The 19,909-nt window shown below is 37.3% G+C and overlaps 1 protein-coding gene across 2 annotated transcripts; it reads left to right on the forward strand.

The window, feature by feature from the left end:
- Positions 1-88: 88 nt before the first annotated feature.
- LOC133518837 (uncharacterized) lies at positions 89-19,909 on the forward strand. 2 transcript variants are annotated; one of them, XM_061852576.1, is made up of 25 exons: positions 89-251; positions 1,128-1,159; positions 1,491-1,512; positions 2,457-2,485; positions 3,948-4,071; positions 4,562-4,698; positions 4,891-4,941; positions 5,029-5,140; positions 5,618-5,754; positions 6,680-6,730; positions 7,168-7,276; positions 7,451-7,584; positions 7,890-7,940; positions 8,085-8,196; positions 8,465-8,595; positions 8,904-8,954; positions 9,126-9,241; positions 9,477-9,568; positions 9,720-10,240; positions 10,325-10,480; positions 12,296-12,423; positions 12,548-12,661; positions 16,329-16,390; positions 19,323-19,435; positions 19,544-19,909. In XM_061852576.1, exons 5-25 carry the CDS (start codon positions 3,977-3,979, stop codon positions 19,891-19,893), a joined length of 2,823 nt encoding a protein of 940 aa, XP_061708560.1. In that variant the 5' UTR covers positions 89-251; positions 1,128-1,159; positions 1,491-1,512; positions 2,457-2,485; positions 3,948-3,976; the 3' UTR covers positions 19,894-19,909. The 2 variants fall into 2 exon arrangements, with proteins under 2 accessions (XP_061708560.1, XP_061708561.1); XM_061852577.1 differs by lacking the exon at positions 12,548-12,661.

A 19,909-nucleotide genomic window follows, 5' to 3' on the forward strand; every position in this document is an offset into this window, starting at 1 on the left:
AAATAAGATCTTTTTCGATCAAGTGTGATGAAAAAGAAGATTTTAGCTCTGGCCTGAATTAACGCCTAAAATTTCGTGTTGGTAACAATAACAATTAACATAAAGAGGGAAGTGTATACCTAAACTATGGTATTACGTATCATAGGCTCTTGGAAAGATTTTATCTCTTTTGAAATACACCTTTATTTCTTTTTTTATTAACTACTTGCAGGTGCTGCTTCTGTAGCTCCAGTTGTTGCGGCAGATGGAAGGTAGATAAATAACTAAGATTTTTTTATTTTACAAAGTTACTAGTTAATTCTAAGACTCATTATTTTGTAAAATTAATTTTGTGTTTTGTGTAATAAACATACATCGTTATCGCGGGAGCAAAAACAAGTCTGTCTAAGAGAACATATAACAGAATGTCTGTTTTGTATAAACGGAATATTCTGCCTACACATTCTAAACCTGTAAGGTGTGCTTCTAGAATGAAGTTTTCGCTGGGAAAGGTCAATCATACTTGTATTTCACTATGTAAATGCATACCTACACGTTAACGTGTCAACTTGAACAAGAAGTCATTAATGTATTTAATTTTGTTGTCAGTATTGATTTTTTAAAGTATTTTATTTTGATTTTCGTAATAGATGACCAAAATGTTATCAAAATTTTCTACTGCTACATTTTGAACTCATAGGTACATACATATAAACGTTTATTTCTCTCTCAGTACTGTCAAATCGTTGTTACTCCTGCGATAACGATGTATGCTTATTATCCTACAGTTTTAAAAGGTGTACCCATTTATTTCTTTAGTAGTTAGGTACGCACTGTTCTGAATCTTAAGAGCAACAAAGGTAACCTCCACTCTTTTTGCGACGAAGTCTACATACGGCATGTACTGTACCTGTAGGTATTATAAGCCTAACACTGTAGACTATACGCCCTGACTGTATGTTAAATAAAATAATGCTTAGTTTAGTAATTTTACGAGTAAGAAATAATGATTATAATGAACCATTTTATTTCTCCGTTTAGAATACATCAAATAGTTTATAAACAAATTTCATAATGAGCACTTTACTCGTACATTTTGTGGGAAACTTTGTTTACGAACATAGTTTTAATTGGGACATCATTTTCAGGGATAGTGCTGCTGACGAAGAAGCACGTCGCCGTAAGTATAAATAGTGTCGGTACAGTCAACTGCAATAATATGTTACACAACGAAGGCCGCAAAAATATCTAACACGATTGTATAGTAGAGCCACAAGAGCGTGTCAACTATTTTGCAGTCTTTGAAGAGTGACATATTATTACAGGTAGGCAGGTAAGACGTCAAATAATATGAAAATAAAGATTAATAAAATCTTTTATCGAAAACTATTGTGAACAGACTCGTTAAGCTTTAAACACTGTGCATGGCTCGACATCGCCAGTATTAATATCCTATGAAATTTACCTTTAAATACATTATAAACTAATTAATGATCAATCTTTTATTACAGGCGCTGCTGAGGCAGCAAGAAGGTATTGAATATCTAAATTATAAATTTTAGTAATATATATTTTGAAGCATTACATCTAGTACTAAAATCAGGTCGTCTATTAATTAGTTATTTAAAATTGTGTTCCCATTTATTTAATAAGCACTTTTCTAAGCCTTACCAACGAGTCCAACGACTGTCCTAGGTTTTTTTGCTTTAATAGGGAAGTTTCATTGACCAAAATTAAATTATGAAAGTAGGTATGTTACATAGTTGATATCATAAGAAACTCGAATTTAATATGTACTATTTTGTTACAAAAGCATATTTATTTTTAATTTCAATATTAAAACTGTGTCACGTAAGCCCCATGTCGCTGTCGTGACGCCGATCACCATTTTTGTGTCAGGAGTGACGTCACTTAAACAGAACGCACTTGAACGTGAATACACAGTTTGGTCGACATAGTGACCAGGGTCTGCCTTTTTTTATGACAAAATTGGTGTCGCGGCCGAAAGGGCCACGTCACCACAGAAGACGAAAAGAAAGTAAAGTTACAGAAATAAGGAAAGGAGAAAGTAAGAATAGAGAAGAGAAGTTAATATGGAGCAAAACAATGAATTTACAGATTGTATTTTTGAATAGCTACTAATAAATAGTAGTCAACTCCTGCAAGGCCAGTTCCTTTCCCAGTGGGGGATTTCACGTTTCTTTGTTACTGCATTGCTATTTTATTATGGCGTCACAATGTCACAAGAATAGTGGCTGCCTTTTTGGCGCGAACATTTATAGTTTGAGTTTTAAGCATTTTTTTCTTTGCATTTGTGTTTTGCTTTGTGGTGTTATTTTCATAAAATAAAAATACCAGTTGGCTATCAAAGCTAAACAATATTATTATAATAGCCTAGTTTACTTTTTTTTCAAATAAAAAAAAAAGTTAATCGTCATTTCTCATCAATGTGTCTCTAAATGTCTTTGTTTTTTTAGGGCCAAGAGAAAGAGTGCCGGTGATACCGGTAAGTTCAGTTAAATTTTTTTTTTAAGTTTGCTAACACGCCTAACTATTACTTATACTGTAAACTTTAACGTGGTTTGTACGTGGGCCATACTGAAAGTTTTTGGATTCTGATAAATGAGACGATTTAGTATCCTTATGACATATTTATTGTTTTTCGCAGTTATATACCCTCACTATTTACACACTTTTGCATTCGCTGGAACCATTGTGAAAAGCAACGGGTACAGTCTTCCTTAGGGACCGATGGCTTCGTGGAAAACATTCTCTGCCACTTGGCGTGTAAATCGTAAACCTCTGAGTTTATCTTTAATTTTTGGAAATAAAAAGAAATCACATGGTGCGAGATCGGGACTATATGGCGAATGAGTCATTAATTCCAAATTTGAGGACTATTCTGCTACGGGGGACGCTTTTCACGAACTTTGCCAAACACTCTGAGCAAGCACGTGTTTAGGTTTACATACCAATCTGCAGTTACTGTCTTTTGGTTTTCAAGCGGTATGCCCTGATTTGCCGAAGAAAGAAGACTTTTTTTAACTTTCGTCGGCAAGTTTTGAAAAGGAAAGACCCACTCCGCCGATTGTCTTTTCCTTTCTGATTCGTCAAAGCAGTGAACCTAGGTTTCGTCACCTGTCACTATATTATATACAGCCGTTGATAGCCCGCCGCCAATTTTTTTTTAATCATTTTACGGCACCACTCTCCACGCAGTCGTTTCTGGTCTTCCGTCAAATCGTGCGGTATCCATCGCATACAAAGTTTCCGAACCTTAAGGTGCAAGTATCTTTTGCACCTGTCTCATTCCAATGCCTAAGGTAGTACGAATTTGCTGACAGGTAATTTTTTGTCAGTTTCAATCAGTTGTCGTACAGTATCAATATTACAATCGGTAAACGCTGTCGCCGGCCGGCTTTCACGTTCATCGTCATGGAAATGGCCACGTCCTCGTCTAAACTCACTAAACCAACATGGGGCTTCATCGCCAAATGCTAATTGAAGTCTGACAACTTTCTTGCTGAGTTAAACCACATCGAAAATCGTACAAAATCATGCTTTGAAAATTTGTACGACTTAAATTCATTGCAACAACGACACGAATTTCAACCCAACGTCACGATGAAAAACAAATTACAGTCTCACAAATTAAAAAGTAATAATATACGGCCAGAAACTTCCCTTTTCAAACCCTATGATTGTTTTTTTTTAATTTTCGTTTTCTAAGTAGCCAGTTCCATGAATTATCAGTACCTATGCCCTAAGTAATTTCTAACAAACATATTACCACAAAAAGGGGAAAGGGTACTTATGTTGACGTTATAGATAAAAAGGTTAACTTTACTGTGAGTCCCTTATATGCATAATATAAGTATTGATACAAGCAAAATAGAACCGAGCTTCGAATACTTTAAAAGGGTCTTACAACTCATACTTTAAAATAAAGCTCGATGTATGATGAACAGATGCCGACGAAGCGGAGCGGCAGGCTGCGATGGATATTCTGCACAGGCAACTACAGGCCAAGGGCGCCGAGACGTTCTACAAACATTCTCACTCCGAACTCTCGCACAAGGCCGCCTCGGATTGGTGAGACCTCTACCTTAAACTTTTTAGTATAGATAACTAATTTTGAATCCAGCAAACACTATGTGCTACAGCATCGGAACAATTTTTCCGTTTTGAAACTAATATTTTACATGATCGGGAATAAAAAAAACAAACATAGGAATAAAAACCGGCCAAGTGCGAGTTGGACTCGCACAAGAAGGGTTCCGTCCCATTATCTGTAAAAACGGTCACCCATCCAAGTACTGACCCCGCCCGACGTTGCTTAACTTCGGTGATTAAATGAGAACCTCGAGGTTGGAAAGAAATATTTATTTTATTCTGTTTTTAGTATTTGTTGATATACCGGCATCAGAAATACATAATCTGTAGAAATTTCAACCGGCTAACTATCACGGCTCACGAGTGGTGACAGACGGACGGACGGACATCGGAGTCTCAGTAATAGGGTCCCGTTTGACCCTTTGGGTGCGGAACCCTAAAAATGCTGATAAGCATAAATTATTAACAGGTTGAAGAGTCCATCCACAGTGCACCAATCTGTGAAGGAATCTGGTGATACGTCGCGTTTGGCCAACAAGTTTGAGCGGAAGCTGGACACGCTTGTCAGTATCAGTACTCCGGCTCAGCTGCAAGATACCATGCAAGGTACTTAAACTTTATTAAATGTTGGATAGTACAATTGACTTTTAAATATTCAACTCGCAACGCTCATGATTCCACTTTTGGAACTTTTCAATTTTGGAATCTTTCGCTTGCTCGGGTATCAATATTAGCACGAGCGATTAAACAACAACTTTGTCCCCTTGTAAAACAAATAACTATTCCTCCTCTTTACAGATGTTGTTATTGAAGCTTCACATGGTCTTGCCGAATTCTTTGTTGCCGAGAGTATGTATTAATAATTGGTAATTTTAAATAGCATGTATGTACATACTCGTAAATACTAATCTTATAAAACCGTTTAAATATTAATAGGTTACAAGGCACTTGTGAAGGATGGACTTATATATGAAATGCAAAAACATGGGAACAATACATTGATTGACAAAAGAGACATAACTGAGACTAATTTCTTTGCTGCACAAAGGTAAGAAAAAAAAGAAATCTTGCGCTTGAGTTGGGGATCATGATCCTGCCCACCTTTTGGACTTATTTAAGTATACAGTCTTATATTAATTCAAAATTCAGAAATAAATACAGTGTATTTAATACAATGTATTTATTTCTGTGTATTTAATACCATGTATTTATTTCTGACTCTGGGCTCATCAAATTGTTAGTATTACAAGTAGGTAGGTACTTAAATTTAGGAGTTAGATCCTACATATTAATGACGCAATAAAATTCACTTGTTTCTTCGTTTTGTGAAGTTTGTGCGGAAATAGAAGATCGTAGACTGTAAAGGAACCCATACTTTCTATAACTCTTCTCTTTACGCACAGACTCTAGTAATTTTGAATTATGTTAGGTAGTTCTTACTTTCGCAAAGGATTATGTTAATATAGGACACTATTTAGCGCAACTTATTTCTACATACCTATCATTAAATATTTTCTGCCTTCAGGTTAAAGAAAATGAAAGGTTCAATACCAGCAGCGCCAAATGTGGAGCCATCTCGTACTGTTGCTCATCTGTCTAGAAGATTGGAGGAAACAATCCGATGTCGCGCAATGCCTCGCAAATTAATAGGCACTATGAAAGGTTGCAAGTCAATCAATATTGTTATTTATTTAGGAAGTTACCCGTTACGTAGTAATATCAGTAATATCGTATATCGTGTGACAATAAGCTGTTGTGCGCGTATGTATAGCATACACAAGTGTATGCTATATCAAATTTCAATTAAATTATGACGTCTAAAATAACACTTGCACAATCTGTGCAATCAAAATCGCTGCGAACTAAGCTTGGTCTCACTCTATAGACATTTCAGATCGAAGCGATCTTAGAGACCTTGTTTTGTAGTATGGAATCTAAAATACATATCATGCTATGTACTCGTATGTCTGTCATCAAAAAAGTGGCCAAGTGCGAGTCGGACTTGCTCATGAAGGGTTCCGTACCATTTATGACGTATTAAAAAAAACTACTGACTAGATCTGGTTCAAACCAATTTTCGGTGGAAGTTTGCATGGGAATGTATATCATATATTTTTTTTTGATTTTTCATTCTGTTATTTTAGAAGTTACGGGGGGGGGGGGGGGGGGGACACACACACTTTTTACCACTTGGGAAGTGTCTCTCGCGCAAACTATTCAGTTTAGAAAAAAATGATATTAGAAACCTCAATATCATTTTTAAAGACCTATCCATAGATACCCCACACGTATGGGTTTGATGAAAAAAGATTTTTTGAGTTTCAGTTCTAAGTATGGGGAACCCCCAAAATTTATTGTTTTTTTTCTATTTTTGTGTAAACATCATAATGCGGTTCATAGAATACATCTACTTACCAAGTTTGAACAGTATAGCTTTTATAGTTTCGGAAAAAAGTGGCTGTGACAGAATCGGACAGGCAGACGGACATGACGAATCTATAAGGGTTCCGTTTTTTGCCATTTGGCTACGGAACCCTAAAAAGGGTGGTCAACGTCAGACGTGTGTTTAATAAACTTTTTCTTTCAGAACACATCCGAAATACTGCTTACTATTTGTCCGACATTGTGGCTACACCAGGTTTGTTGCATTGCTTTTAATAGTTTTAATTGATGCCTTTCTCTCTGTCTCCGAAAATCTAAATAATTATAATTATTAGTACATTGTGTATTAAGGGCATAAGTAAACAAGATTTTACGAACGAGTTTGAATTGAAGCCCGCAGCCGATGGCGAGGGCTTAATTAACATGAGTTCCTAATTCCTGTACCACCCGTGGCACACACAATGTTTTCCGTCACACTTGCGAGGAAAAAATAAAACGTTTACCTAATCTCGGATGTACCTAAAATTAGGAATTACGGACCGCATCGCCTACGTGCAATAACACCTTTTACGAGCAAGTGTGATGAAAATAGGGTATACATTTTCTCTCATATATTTTACACATATACATACGTCTCGTGCCCACGGATATGAATCAAAGTTATGCTGAGCTCGTGCTATATTTAATTTGCAGACCCGAACATTGAGGCCTACGTGGCGCTCCTGAAAGAGATGGACACGCAGGGAAGCGCGCTGCTCGTTGAGGGAGCCATCCCCAAAACGTACAAAGATTCCGCAGCATAGTGAGTGGAACAAATTAATCTTTCCATAGGAAGTGTTAAGTATGCTATTCATGCTCAATTGAAGAGGTATTGATATAGAGATAATAACAGTGCTTTAGTAGTCTAGTGGTTATTTCTATGATAAGAAAATGTGTAGGTACTGACTGTAGATACATACTTTCTTTCTTATTTCAGCCTTCGATTATTGACATCGTGTGACGATCAGATCAACCTCTCTAACTCTGGTTTGGAAAGCAGTACCTCTAGCAACCTGACTAGAATAATGAATAACGTGCCCGAAAGAGGATACACTAAATCCGATTTAGACGGTATGTCACAAAATAATAGGCGGCCCTAACTATGTTCACAAAACAGATGATGGATTAATTTAGATGTGACGGTGTTTAGAGGAACCCGGAAAACTATCTGAATAACGCTATCTTTAGCTATCAACACAGAAAAGCATAAAATTGTAGAGTATACTTCCATTCCGATGACGAAGCATAAAATTGTACAGTATATTTCCATTCCGAAAGTTCAATAAAAACTTATATCAGTAAATCCTACCAATTCGCGTTAATGCAACTATGGGCTAAATACGTTTACATAAATAATGTCAAAAATATTTTTACAGGTGTCATACGTGCACAAACGAAATTATTGGTGTCGTACATCATGCTTCAAGGTAAAAAAAAATCTTTCTTACCTTAATTTAATACTTACCTTAATCTATGTATAGTACCTATGTATGTATCTACAGTTGACCCATTTACATATGTATAATACGAATATGGAATTTCGTATAGTAATATGAATGTAAATCTGGCAGAAAAAAGGACGGCTCTGCTAAAGCAAGTTGTAGACCGGCTTGCCTCTGCTCCTGAGGGTCTGCTGCTGCGGCACGGTACCATTCGCCAGTCCAACGGAGACGGAGCTCGCATGCAAGTTTTCAACTAATTTTCTTCTCTCAAAGGAACGTAGCTACATATGTTGGGGAAACTGGGCAAAGTCGTAGTTTTTCGAGTATTGATGTAATACCAACTGTAATCGCTATATAAGCTACGTTGCCTGGATGACTCTCGTCTAGTCACTATAAAATGTTTATGGGAAAGCCCTTTTTATCGCCATCTCTCAAAATATGTTAAGCAATTTCATAATCTTAAAATATTTTAAGCAATTTCATCAATCGACTTTGGCATCCGATTTTAGATTATCCGGAAAGAATACCGATCAGCTAACGGTGACTGGTGCAGATCCCGTAGTGGAGCGTAAAGTTCAAATCAAGATTGTTACTTTGATGGAAGGATTAGTACCCGATAACCAAAAAGAACTCATGGATGGTGAGAAAATCATATTATTCTTTTAACTATACGTTATACTACTTATGCACTTCATAGTTAAATTACTTTGGTGTCTTCCTGTTACTTGTTTAGAATTTAGTCTAAACCCGGGCACCGTATTATCTCGCTATTATAGTAAAATTGGGTACTGTGGTATTTCAAACAAAAAATTATCCGATGTCCTCACTATCTGCAATTATTCATGGTTTCTTCAATGCATACTTTTGCCAATTTTGCTACCAGGTGCTAGTTTTTAGGCGATTTCGTCATCGCCGTTATAAGACTCATATATTAATGTCAAATTTCAGGTGTAATTGCTGACGCTACTCGATATCTTGCTGTTCATCTCTTACAACCACGTAAGTATAACATGCATTTTTCTCTCGTAGCCAAGATGTTAACCCTGATCTTCTGACGAACATGTCTAGATGGCGCTAAATATTTAGGTACCGTTTAGGTGCCAACTGTATATAACCACTAACACTAGATTTTGAGAGTGTATTTAACCAGAAAGCTGGTTGGGCTTTCAGATGTGATTCAAGTGTGCAAGTGCATGAAGAGCGTGTTCGTGCAATGCGAGCTGTGGTGCGACGAGATCTTCAGGCGCATGTCGCGCCCGTGCTGTACATGCTCGCGGCAGCTGGTGGTGGGTACATCAGAAATAGAGCAGAACCCAATAAACTGTTGATGGGTTGAGTAGATACACCTACATCTTGATGTAGGTGTATCTACTGTCTGAGAGACCTGTCTCTCAGAGATGCAAGCAGTTTTCAGCACACTAAAGTCACATTATGACAGTTCATTTTGGGCATTCTTAGTTTAAAGTTGTTGTCTAGTTTTGCAAGTTCCCAGCATGTGACTAAGTTTTCCTTATACCTTAGATGGATGCGTTGTCAGATCTAGCGCCCGGCGAGCGGCTCCAATCGACTCAGGGAGATCGCGCCTACGCGCCTGGTATCGATATCACCGTCAGGTATTGTGTTTTGTTTTCTTTCTGAGCGCCAGGTGGAGATATATAAAATATATAAATATATAATAAATAATCTCATAGTGTTAAAATTATAATTAAATCAGAAAAATTTGCAGGATTATTTAAATTATTTAGTATACTATTTCATCTTTAGGCCGTGTTCACGGACCTGCACTCGCGGGTCGCCCTGCCCCGCGCCCGCCCCCACCGAGGGCTGCCAGACCTCCTACATGCTCTACTCCACCAAATACAACCGCCAGCGCCAGTATCTCGACTCGCCGACCAAACTCGCACGCTCGTCCGTCTACGACACCACCATCCAGCCTTCTTCCACCATCAGCCACTTGTCCCTCGCAGGGTCAAATCAATATTCTTCATCTCGATCTTCTGGAGAACATACTATATCTGAATCTATACAACCCTCAAGCTCATGCTTTTTACCCCAATCGATTCAAAACAAAAATTCGAACTCTGAGTTCATGTCTAATTCCTTATCTTACCATACACCGTCACCGTCTACTGACAAATCTGGTGCTTGTGCCTTGGAAGGGACCAGGTCACCACCGGGCTTTGGTTGGAGAGCACCTATTTCGTTATGTATGCAAACTAGTCCATCAATTTCACGACCAATCTCAGAGACGCGATATACTGGCAGGACAAGTCCGGATTCATATGGTAAATCATTTTAGTTATAGTTGAGCTAGGTTGTCAGTTTAACACACCGTCCATAGTTTTATTTAAGTAAGGAGTGAACGTCAGTTTCAGGCATACCGGTGATCTCAACCGACCAAATGGGCGACTGGCACGCCATGATGGTGAGCCTGACGTGGAATGTGCAAGCCTGGCGCAAGTGGATACAAGAGACCGTAGACCGCGCGCTGTCTTATCAGCACAGCAGTCACAGTCATTTGACAGGTAATATTAGGAACCAATAGGCGAGTGGATCGTTATGAATGTTATGATGGTGAGCAGAACTGGAATGTGCATGCCTGGCGCAAGTGTCCTAGCAGTCCACAGCAGTGCTAAACCTGATCCAATAGGAGACTGGGTCTGCAAGATGGTGAGTGACGAGCATAGATGTGTCTCGGGTTCCAAAGAGAAGAAGAATTGCCAGCACGTGAAGAAGCCCGAAGTCGAGAGCTCACGAAGATCGTCGAACGCACTGGCCGACAATTGCCGAAATTTACCAGAAGCCGCAGAGCATCATTACCGGAGTAATTTAAGTAAGTAGATGTAGGTATTTAGGTATTTAGGATGTTAATAAAAATATAATGTTTTACTTAGATTAATAATATTAGATGTTTAGTATGAGGTCATGATGCCTCGACTGGTGTAAATAGTATGAAAATGGCCGTCAGTGGGTTTCTTTCGATACCCTCCCGCCCGATGAATGATGATGAGTGATGATGATGTTGATGTTGAAGCTGCTTCACGTCGCACCCCACCGTGTGGGGCTGATCACAACAGCCGTTATCCAAACCATAGCTCGGTGATACCGTTTGAGCGGAGCCAGGTTTCGAGACCGCAGTGAAGGCGACCGGCAGCTTAGTCGTCAACCGACTGTGTGGTGTTTTCTTCCTCCTTATGTAGGAGGGTTCGAGGTAGGTCCCGAGCCCTTTTCTCCGGTGGTCGAATGTAGTGCGGCGCGATCCCTCGTAGATGGTCGTGGCTACGGTTGTCCGCACAATCACACATGACCCGCGCGAGACGCTCGACGAACTGCTCCAGGCCGCGCCACTTCAGGTGCTCGGCGATGGCTGCGTTGCTGACGAACCGGGTTGCTGCGGCTATGCTCCGTAGCGAGAGGGTCTCCTGACACCTCATCTTCTCCTTGTTGGTCAGGGAGCTTACTGCATCTATTTATATGCGTGCAGAGTGTGGTTAATCTTTATTAGCCAATAAATTAAATTAAATTAAATTAAATAATCGTTTAATTCAGGCATAGCCCATATAAGTGTTAGTAACAGACTTAAATAATAATGTTAAACTATGACTATGACTATTACAATTTCCTATAATCTACCATGCAACACGTATACTTAGGGCTAGGACTATACAATACCGGGTGAGCAATACGTACACTTTGATATGATAAAATGTGATATGAAAAAATAAACAAGTAAAAAATAATAATAATAATTCAAACATGTCAGCACCAATTAAAATATAAAAATCAATTCATTAAAATAATTCAAACATGTCAGCATTAATTACAATATATAAATCATTTCATTAAAAATAATTCAGACATATCAGCATTAATTATACATCTAAAAACTAATCAAATTGCAATAATTATAATTATATTATTCAGTACAAATTCTTCACTGGCAAAAAATTTAAATTAATAAATAATAAATAATAATAAATAATAAATAAATAATAATAAATAATAAATAAGCTTACGACTATTACATTTGTAAGAAATATTTTATTTATGGGACATTCGTTCCTTATAGCTAAGTGATTAACGTACACTAACACGACATAAAAAAATACATAAATCATCAAAATTTAAGCTACACAGAAATACAAGTTACGACATGCTCAGTACGTCAAAAATAGACATCTAACTATGTGTACATTTATCTGTTTATATATGGTTATGTTGGTTATGACCCTACTTAAATCTATTCGGAACGTCGAACATCGAACGCCTTTAAACAATAACAATGACAAGCTCTATAATTTACTGGCGTTATAAACTAAAAGATTTAATATCGTTTGTAGATAAATCTGCAGAATCATGGAATGCTTTTCGGAGAAAAATAGCAACGGAGGCCCTACAATGGCGCCAGTACAATATTTTCAGTCGCCAGTTGATTCTACGACTCGCTCTCCGGTACCAGGATAAAAAGGTGTGTATGATACCTACTGTTCATTCGCAACTAAGGGCTATCATGGCAAGTCTTTAAATTTTTGGGATTGTTTCTCGAATCCTAATTTCAGTCATGTCACATAGTGATAAGTATCTTCTTCCAGATCGTCTCCCCGACCAGAGGGTCTGTTAAGAATAAAATTTACATGGACTGTCAAAACGAAATGTTGCAAGTTATCGATATGTTCAACAAATGGACCCACTTTATATCTGTCATAGTAAGATCCCTGATTAGTAGATATATTACAGCTTATTATTTATTTACCTACATAGGTAACTTATGTTACCTACTTTAATAGCAGACTGTCATTGTTAATAACGTCTGTGTTTTTTAATGTCCGCAATGATACTATAATTTTAACTAGCCTACGCACCACCGAACCAACCGAGGCAACCGAGTTAGTGTTGTTAGAAGACTATCCTTGAAGACTTTCGAACCTTATACTTAGACTCGCAAACCTTGAGGGTTCAAGCTTTTAAGACTCGAGCGTTGAAGGTTTGAGTTCAGAAAGGGTTCAGAACTTAAGCTTTTAATTAGCTCTTAAGAGTAAGTCTTAAGACTTCAGTCTTTTCACTGTCAGAGCTCAAGCTCTAAGTACTCGCACCTATTGTAAGCTCAAGCTCCGAAGGCCTGAGTCAAGCGTTAACAGCTCAAACATGAGCGCTATAGGCATTAAATATTATTACCAGTGATCGGATTTTCCGGTGCAACACCGTGGGATACCAAGTCGAAAACGTAATATGGATATGATCAAAATTCCCGGATTTCGTTTGAAAAAAATTATATCGATATGATAGGTATACTTTAATAGATATCCATAAAAAACAAAACTTCTATTTCTAATCTTGTGTTGAGGGTACTTAGACTTAGTTTTTTGGTCTTTTGTAATTGTTGAAAGTACATATGTCGAAATTGCATAATAATAAACGCCCTGGCGGCATCCTAGGTTAGGTATTTTATAATGTCTTTGTATGCATGTTTTATGTTTTGGTATTTTATTATTATATGCATATTAAAAAAGCGGCCAAGTGCGAGTCGGACTCGCCCATGAAGGGTTCCGTACCATTTATGACGTATTAAAAAAAACTACTTACTAGATCTGGTTCAAACCAATTTTCGGTGGAAGTTTGCATGGTAATGTATATCATATATTTTTTTTAGGATTTTTCATTCTGTTATTTTAGAAGTTACAGGGGGGGGGACACACATTTTTTCACTTTGGAAGTGTCTCTCGCGCAAACTATTCAGTTTAGAAAAAAATGATATTAGAAACCTAAATATCATTTTTGAAGACCTATCCATAGATACCCCACACGTATGGGTTTGATGAAAAAAGATTTTTTGAGTTTCAGTTCTAAGTATGGGGAACCCCCAAAATTTATTGTTTTTTTTTTCTATTTTTGTGTAAACACCATAATGCGGTTCATAGAATACATCTACTTACCAAGTTTGAACAGTATAGCTCTTATAGTTTCGGAAAAAAGTGGCTGTGACAGAATCGGACAGACAGACGGACATGACGAATCTATAAGGGTTCCGTTTTTTGCCATTTGGCTACGGAACCCTAAAAAAGCCTATACCTAAGAGTTAAGATGAATAAAGAAAATATTAACGCTTAGGTACTATATGCACAATGCACATACACTTATTTTCCGAAAATATTTATTTTACGCGACAGAATGTTACTAAAATTTACTGAATGTAATACAGCCAGTAACTTATTCAACAATATAAGTTGTGGAATCCCGGGGTATATCCATATTAGTATAATGTTTGAGGTCATTCACTCCGTGTTGCACCGGGAAATCCGATCACTGATTATTACCTATGTAAGTACTGGCTTTTGCCCGCGACTTCTTCTGCGTGGAATTAGTAATTTGTGTAGCCTATGTAGCTTCGGACTTGCTTGTGATTGTCACGAATAAAAGTCTCCTCTCCTCTCCTTTCCTATCTTCTCCTATCCTCTGCTCCACTCTAAATCCGTTGAACTCAGGAAAAGAAATCCATATAAAAAGTTATCAAGTAATTATTGATCTGGTTTGTTAAAAGTTTATAAAATACTCTTAATCTTGTAGACTTAAACCTTCAACGCAGAGGAGGCTATAAAGCTTTGAGCCTCGAGGTTTCTGCGCTCGTAAACAACAACACGACCTTTTAATTTGAGGTTTATACGCTCAGGGCTTCAAGGTTCGAGCCTTCTAGACTCAGCAGTCGCGACTCGAGTCTTGTAGTTTACGCCTTGAAGCTTCAATTTACAACACTAATCCGAGTTTATGTTCTCACAGAAAAGAATTGTAATGTAATGTGCACCCCTTCTTGATATTTTTTATTTTACTTACTTATATAAATAAGGTAAGCTGGTGTTTGTCTGCTTGTACTCTGTATTCAATATTATAGGCACTGACCTATCACACATAGACAGTTAGTCCTCATAAGGCTAATCTGCCAAAAGTGAAGCCGAAACTCGATCGATGTGTGCGTGCGACGCTCGCGTCTTACGCTCAGCGACACACACATATATACAAAAACGGGTTGCCAGAGTTCATTTATTCCCCTTAAAGTAGATGGATTTTAACCACATACTTGGCTATCAATCATTTGGGAGTGTGTATGTAGATATTAAATTTGTAGCAAAAGCTTTCAAGGTTTCTTTTAAGGACTTTGCATTTCTGTACTTTGTGAAATAATGTTTAAATAAAAAAACGTTTATTTTTTTTATTTTACAAATGTGCACAGATAATAGCTGGTAGAATTGACTTTGGAATAATGATTTTAAATGATAAATATTTAATGACGATCATTTGGATTTGATTTGGTTTGATTTTATTTGACTAATATTTTCTTCGGGTTAGTGTGGTGAAAAGTTTTGTGTTTCACTTGGGGCAAAATTTGTTTAACTCTCGTAACTTGAAACCCTCGCAACGCTCAAGATTCCATTTTTCGACATTTTGGATCTTTATTTAGCTCGAGTAGCAATATTAGCACGAGCGGTTAAACAACAACTTTTCCACTTGTAAAACAAATAACTATTTATCGTCAGTACTAGTAATTGTACCTGCAGGCCTAGCCAAGGTGGCAATCGCTATTGCTTCGAACAACGAAACGCTTTGTGTCTCTCTATCAGTCTTCCATATAAGTGCGACAGTGACAGTTGCGTTTCGTTTTTACAGACCTTAACTGTAACACCTGTGTTCCACAAATAAAATTTACTTTACTTGCTCATCAAAATGGCGAGAGCATATTCGACTATGTTTAGTCGGTTTCCATATTGCATCGTTCCTATTTAATCTAATTTTTTCCGTCCATCTCGCAGACAGAAGCGGATCAGTCGGAAATCTAAAACGAATATCACACAAAATAAAAATATGAATTTAAACTGTAATTTTATAAAAGACAAAACATAATTTGAAATAAAAGAATGAAAAACTAAAAAAGAATATTTTCTATAGTCATACAAGGAACTTAAAGTAAGCATATTAATTTTATCAATGTAATCGTCATGCCTCATTTGGAGGAAAAAAGATTCATATCACCTGGCAACATTTATAAGTAATGGCGGCTGACGAAAATTTGGATTTTTGTATTTACAATTACGTAAAAATATCACATTAAACTGGATACTTACGCATGAAATGTTATATCAGGCGGTTTGTTTTTATTCACTGATGTGTTGTGACACCAATTCACCGCACAAACAACCATCTTTCTTGTATTTTTTAATTTATAACCGGGAGGTGTACACAAACCAACTCGACCTTGAGTACTGCGAGGGCCGTTCGGATACGATTGACACGAGGGCGACATAATGTCGTACTCGAAATGGCTTCACTAGGGATGTAGGTACAGACTAGGCATCTAGGTTAGTTATAAATCTATGATTATAGGTAAAGGAGACCGATTCATTACGACCGCCGTCACCTACTACGGACTCTCAGGAACATGATTTGTAAGTGAAGTTGTAAATAAATATCCTACATTTATCTTAACGTAATAGTATTTTATGGGACTGCTACATAATGAAAGGTATTAAAATACGAATCACACGAGTGTTTTAATGCCTAATTATGTACAGTTATGTACACTGCTTTATCTACTTAGATAAAGCAATAAAGTGTCACACATATTATAAGCTGTCTGTGATATATTCAGGAACCGCATATTACGCCCGGCTTTAGGGCATCGTAGCTCTCGCGGAACTCGCGGATATGAGGTGGTGTCTCTGAAATATCTATACACCGTGTGATTTTTGATTTCCGTTAATTTCGAGGGTGCATTCCTGAGCTTAAATTAAGTAACTTTATTTGACGTTCATAAGCGCATAGCATTGTAATATGCCTACTTGAATAAGTATCTTTATCTTAAGTATTTATAAATATTTATATAAGTATTATATATATCGTTGTCTAAGTACCCTCAACACAAGCCTTATTGAGCTTACTGTGAGACTTAGTCAATATTCCGTAAAATTAGTGCGATATTTTTCATATAAAAAGTCAACATCTGGCGTGTAAATAAAACTAAAATCATTTTCTCATGTAATATGAAGTAATATTTTTATCTTGTTTATAGTTCATTATTTTCTAATTTATTTTTAACTTTCTCAAAGACACCGGTATTCTAATAATTAACTCCATTTCGGAGATAATCAATAATTTATTTTTATTTTATAACGCTCCTACGAGCGTGTACACTTGCCTTAGGGCCTGTTTACATATTGATTCGTGTTTAGTACGAGTTAATACATTTGCTACTTTTACCTAAGTACTATCTCGGACGATCGATGTTAGAAATGACATTGATATGTCACAGTTTTCAATTGTTTGGTTGAATGAAATGTAATGCCCGTGTTTACAACAACGCAAACTGCAACATTTAATTACTTTTATAAAAAAAATAAAAAAAAAAAATTCTTTTTAATTACCCATGCCATTTAGTTTCCTTAAACGTACTTACTCATGCCCCGAAGTTAACGAAATTCAATAAAAACACGGTGTATATATACAAAAGAAACTAATTTTATATTTAAAAACTAATTAAAAAATAAACTGAACGTCAAATAGCAGTAAATGAAAACTTTTTCACGCATGTCACGCATCCATAGACCTAGTATTATATAGATGTACCAGAGGCATGTGCCCGTGAGCAGCGATTGATAATAAACATAGATGACGAACTAGCTCTGTAAAATGACCCCACACATATTGTGCCGAAGCGGGCGGGGCGTCAACTTTGTGCCGATGAGCTATTTAGTTCGCAAATGGCGGCCCATTGTCACAGTCGTAGTAAGAAGTATTAAAATTATATCTTTAATAAAAGAAATATGCCTTATTGTGCGGATAAATGATGTGCTAGTCGTTCCAACAAACACTGGAAAAAATATGGGATTACCATTCACGTATAGTTTAGCTAGGATCATATTATTTTCATTTCTCTTGATCAAAACAGATTTTCTATGGGGATGATGTTATGCATTTTAAACAATCGTTGATATTAAGAAACTTTAATTTTAAATTTGTGCAGGTTGTAGTTTTGATAATTTAAATTCGTGATAGTAAATACGAATCGTCGTTGTAGGTGGCGCTTTTTATGTGTACATTTTTACTAAGTCCTGGTATCTCGCTGCTATTTATAACTTTTCGTTAAATTCGCGGACGGCTGGACCGATTTGGCTAATTTTGATATTGGAATATTTCTAGGTCCAGGGACGGTTTGAACGGTGAAAAAATATGGAAAGAATGCGAGGAAAATAGTAAAAACAATAATGATATTTTCCCATACAAACTGTTCCTACGACGTTTTCAATACGATTTCTGCATGTTTGCTCTGTTCAAGATTAAAATGGAAATCCAAGATGGCGGGCGTTTTTTTTTTCATGTTTGATCTAAAATTCGTTATAAAGGTCCTCTCGGATCCTTGATCATCTTGATCGGATGAAAAATTCTGAAATTCAAAACTGCGGTTTTTTTTTTTATTTTGATTTCAAATTCATAATAAAAGGCCTCTCAGATCCTCAGATATCGGTTTTCATCTTGATCAGAGCAAAATTTAAAAATCCCAAATGCCAGCTGTTTTTTTCCGATTTTGACCATTCAAATTTACATTAATTTCTATCAGACATATTTTTGTGCCACTTATAAACTAAATATCACAGGTGCCCATAAGATGAACGATACAATGTATTAATTGGTTCGGAGGCCTAAATGCCTTTAAACACGTGCGACAAACGAACAAATAACAAGCCTGTATATTAATACACTTTAAAATAAAATAATAAATTATCATACAAAAATATTGCATTTAAAACGTTCTATATCGCATGAAACCGTCTACTTCGAGTTGGTTTCCATTGTCATGTATTTTCAAGTGTCAACGCTACAGCCAATCACAGCGCCTTATTTTATAATGCACCAATCGTAGTTTGGGTGGTTTAAATTGACTAATCATGATCAAACGAAGTTACGTCGAAGAAAACAAGACCCGAGTTGCAATTGGTCCGTTATGAGTACTGCGTGTTTTAATAGTGGGGCCACTTTTACGCTGCTATTTTGTTTGACGTTAGTCTTCCATGTTTTTTTCGTTCGCTGCCCGTGAGGGACTGAAGAATATTAGGTATAGATATACCTAGAAGATTATTAAATTAAATTTATTTATTTAAGACAACATATACTTATGGTCCATAAATGTTACTTAATTATAGCTTATTCTTTATGTTAGTAACAACCTTATAACGTAATAAAATATTTAATAATGTATAAACAGTAACGACTTTGTCCGCTGAGCCATTGCCAACAACAGAGGACAATCTAGTTTATTAGATATATCATGTTATGATATGGGTGTCGATAAAATATGCTTTACGGTCATGTTTGCTCCCCTAGGCGATGGAATTATTTCAAAAGTAAAGTGGAGGAATGTGCAGAAGATTGGAAAAACTACAATACGCAAATAATTAAATTAAATTGGGAAAACCAATTCATGGGACTCATTCCAGGTAAATTGATTATATATTTATTTTTGATTAAAAAAAAAGCTATTATATTGCCTTCCGGCAGTAGCAAATGGTGGTTTACAGAAGTACTGTATATCAATTTATTTCCAGAATGGATATCACTGTGGAAAGCAGGCGGGCCAGTGTGGGTGGTGAGCGCGTGTGGCGCGGTGCCGAGCGGCGCGGTGGCGGCCGGCGCGGCGGGCGAGGCCACCTGGGTCGCGCGCACCACCCACCGCGGCCGCGTGCTGCCCGCCGCCCTGCGGCCCTCCAAGCACTGCTGCGTCCTGTACGCGCAGGGCTCCGTGCACCACTACACCAAGTACCAGGTACGTGAGCCATGCGGGTCACACCACCCACCGCGGCCGCGTGCTGCCCGCCGCCCTGCGGCCCTCCAAGCACTGCTGCGTCCTGTACGCGCAGGGCTCCGTGCACCACTACACCAAGTACCAGGTACGTGAGCCATGCGGGTCACAC

The sequence above is a fragment of the Cydia pomonella genome, chromosome 6 (genome assembly GCF_033807575.1).
Source record: "Cydia pomonella isolate Wapato2018A chromosome 6, ilCydPomo1, whole genome shotgun sequence".
NCBI classification, from domain to species: Eukaryota; Metazoa; Arthropoda; class Insecta; order Lepidoptera; family Tortricidae; genus Cydia; species Cydia pomonella.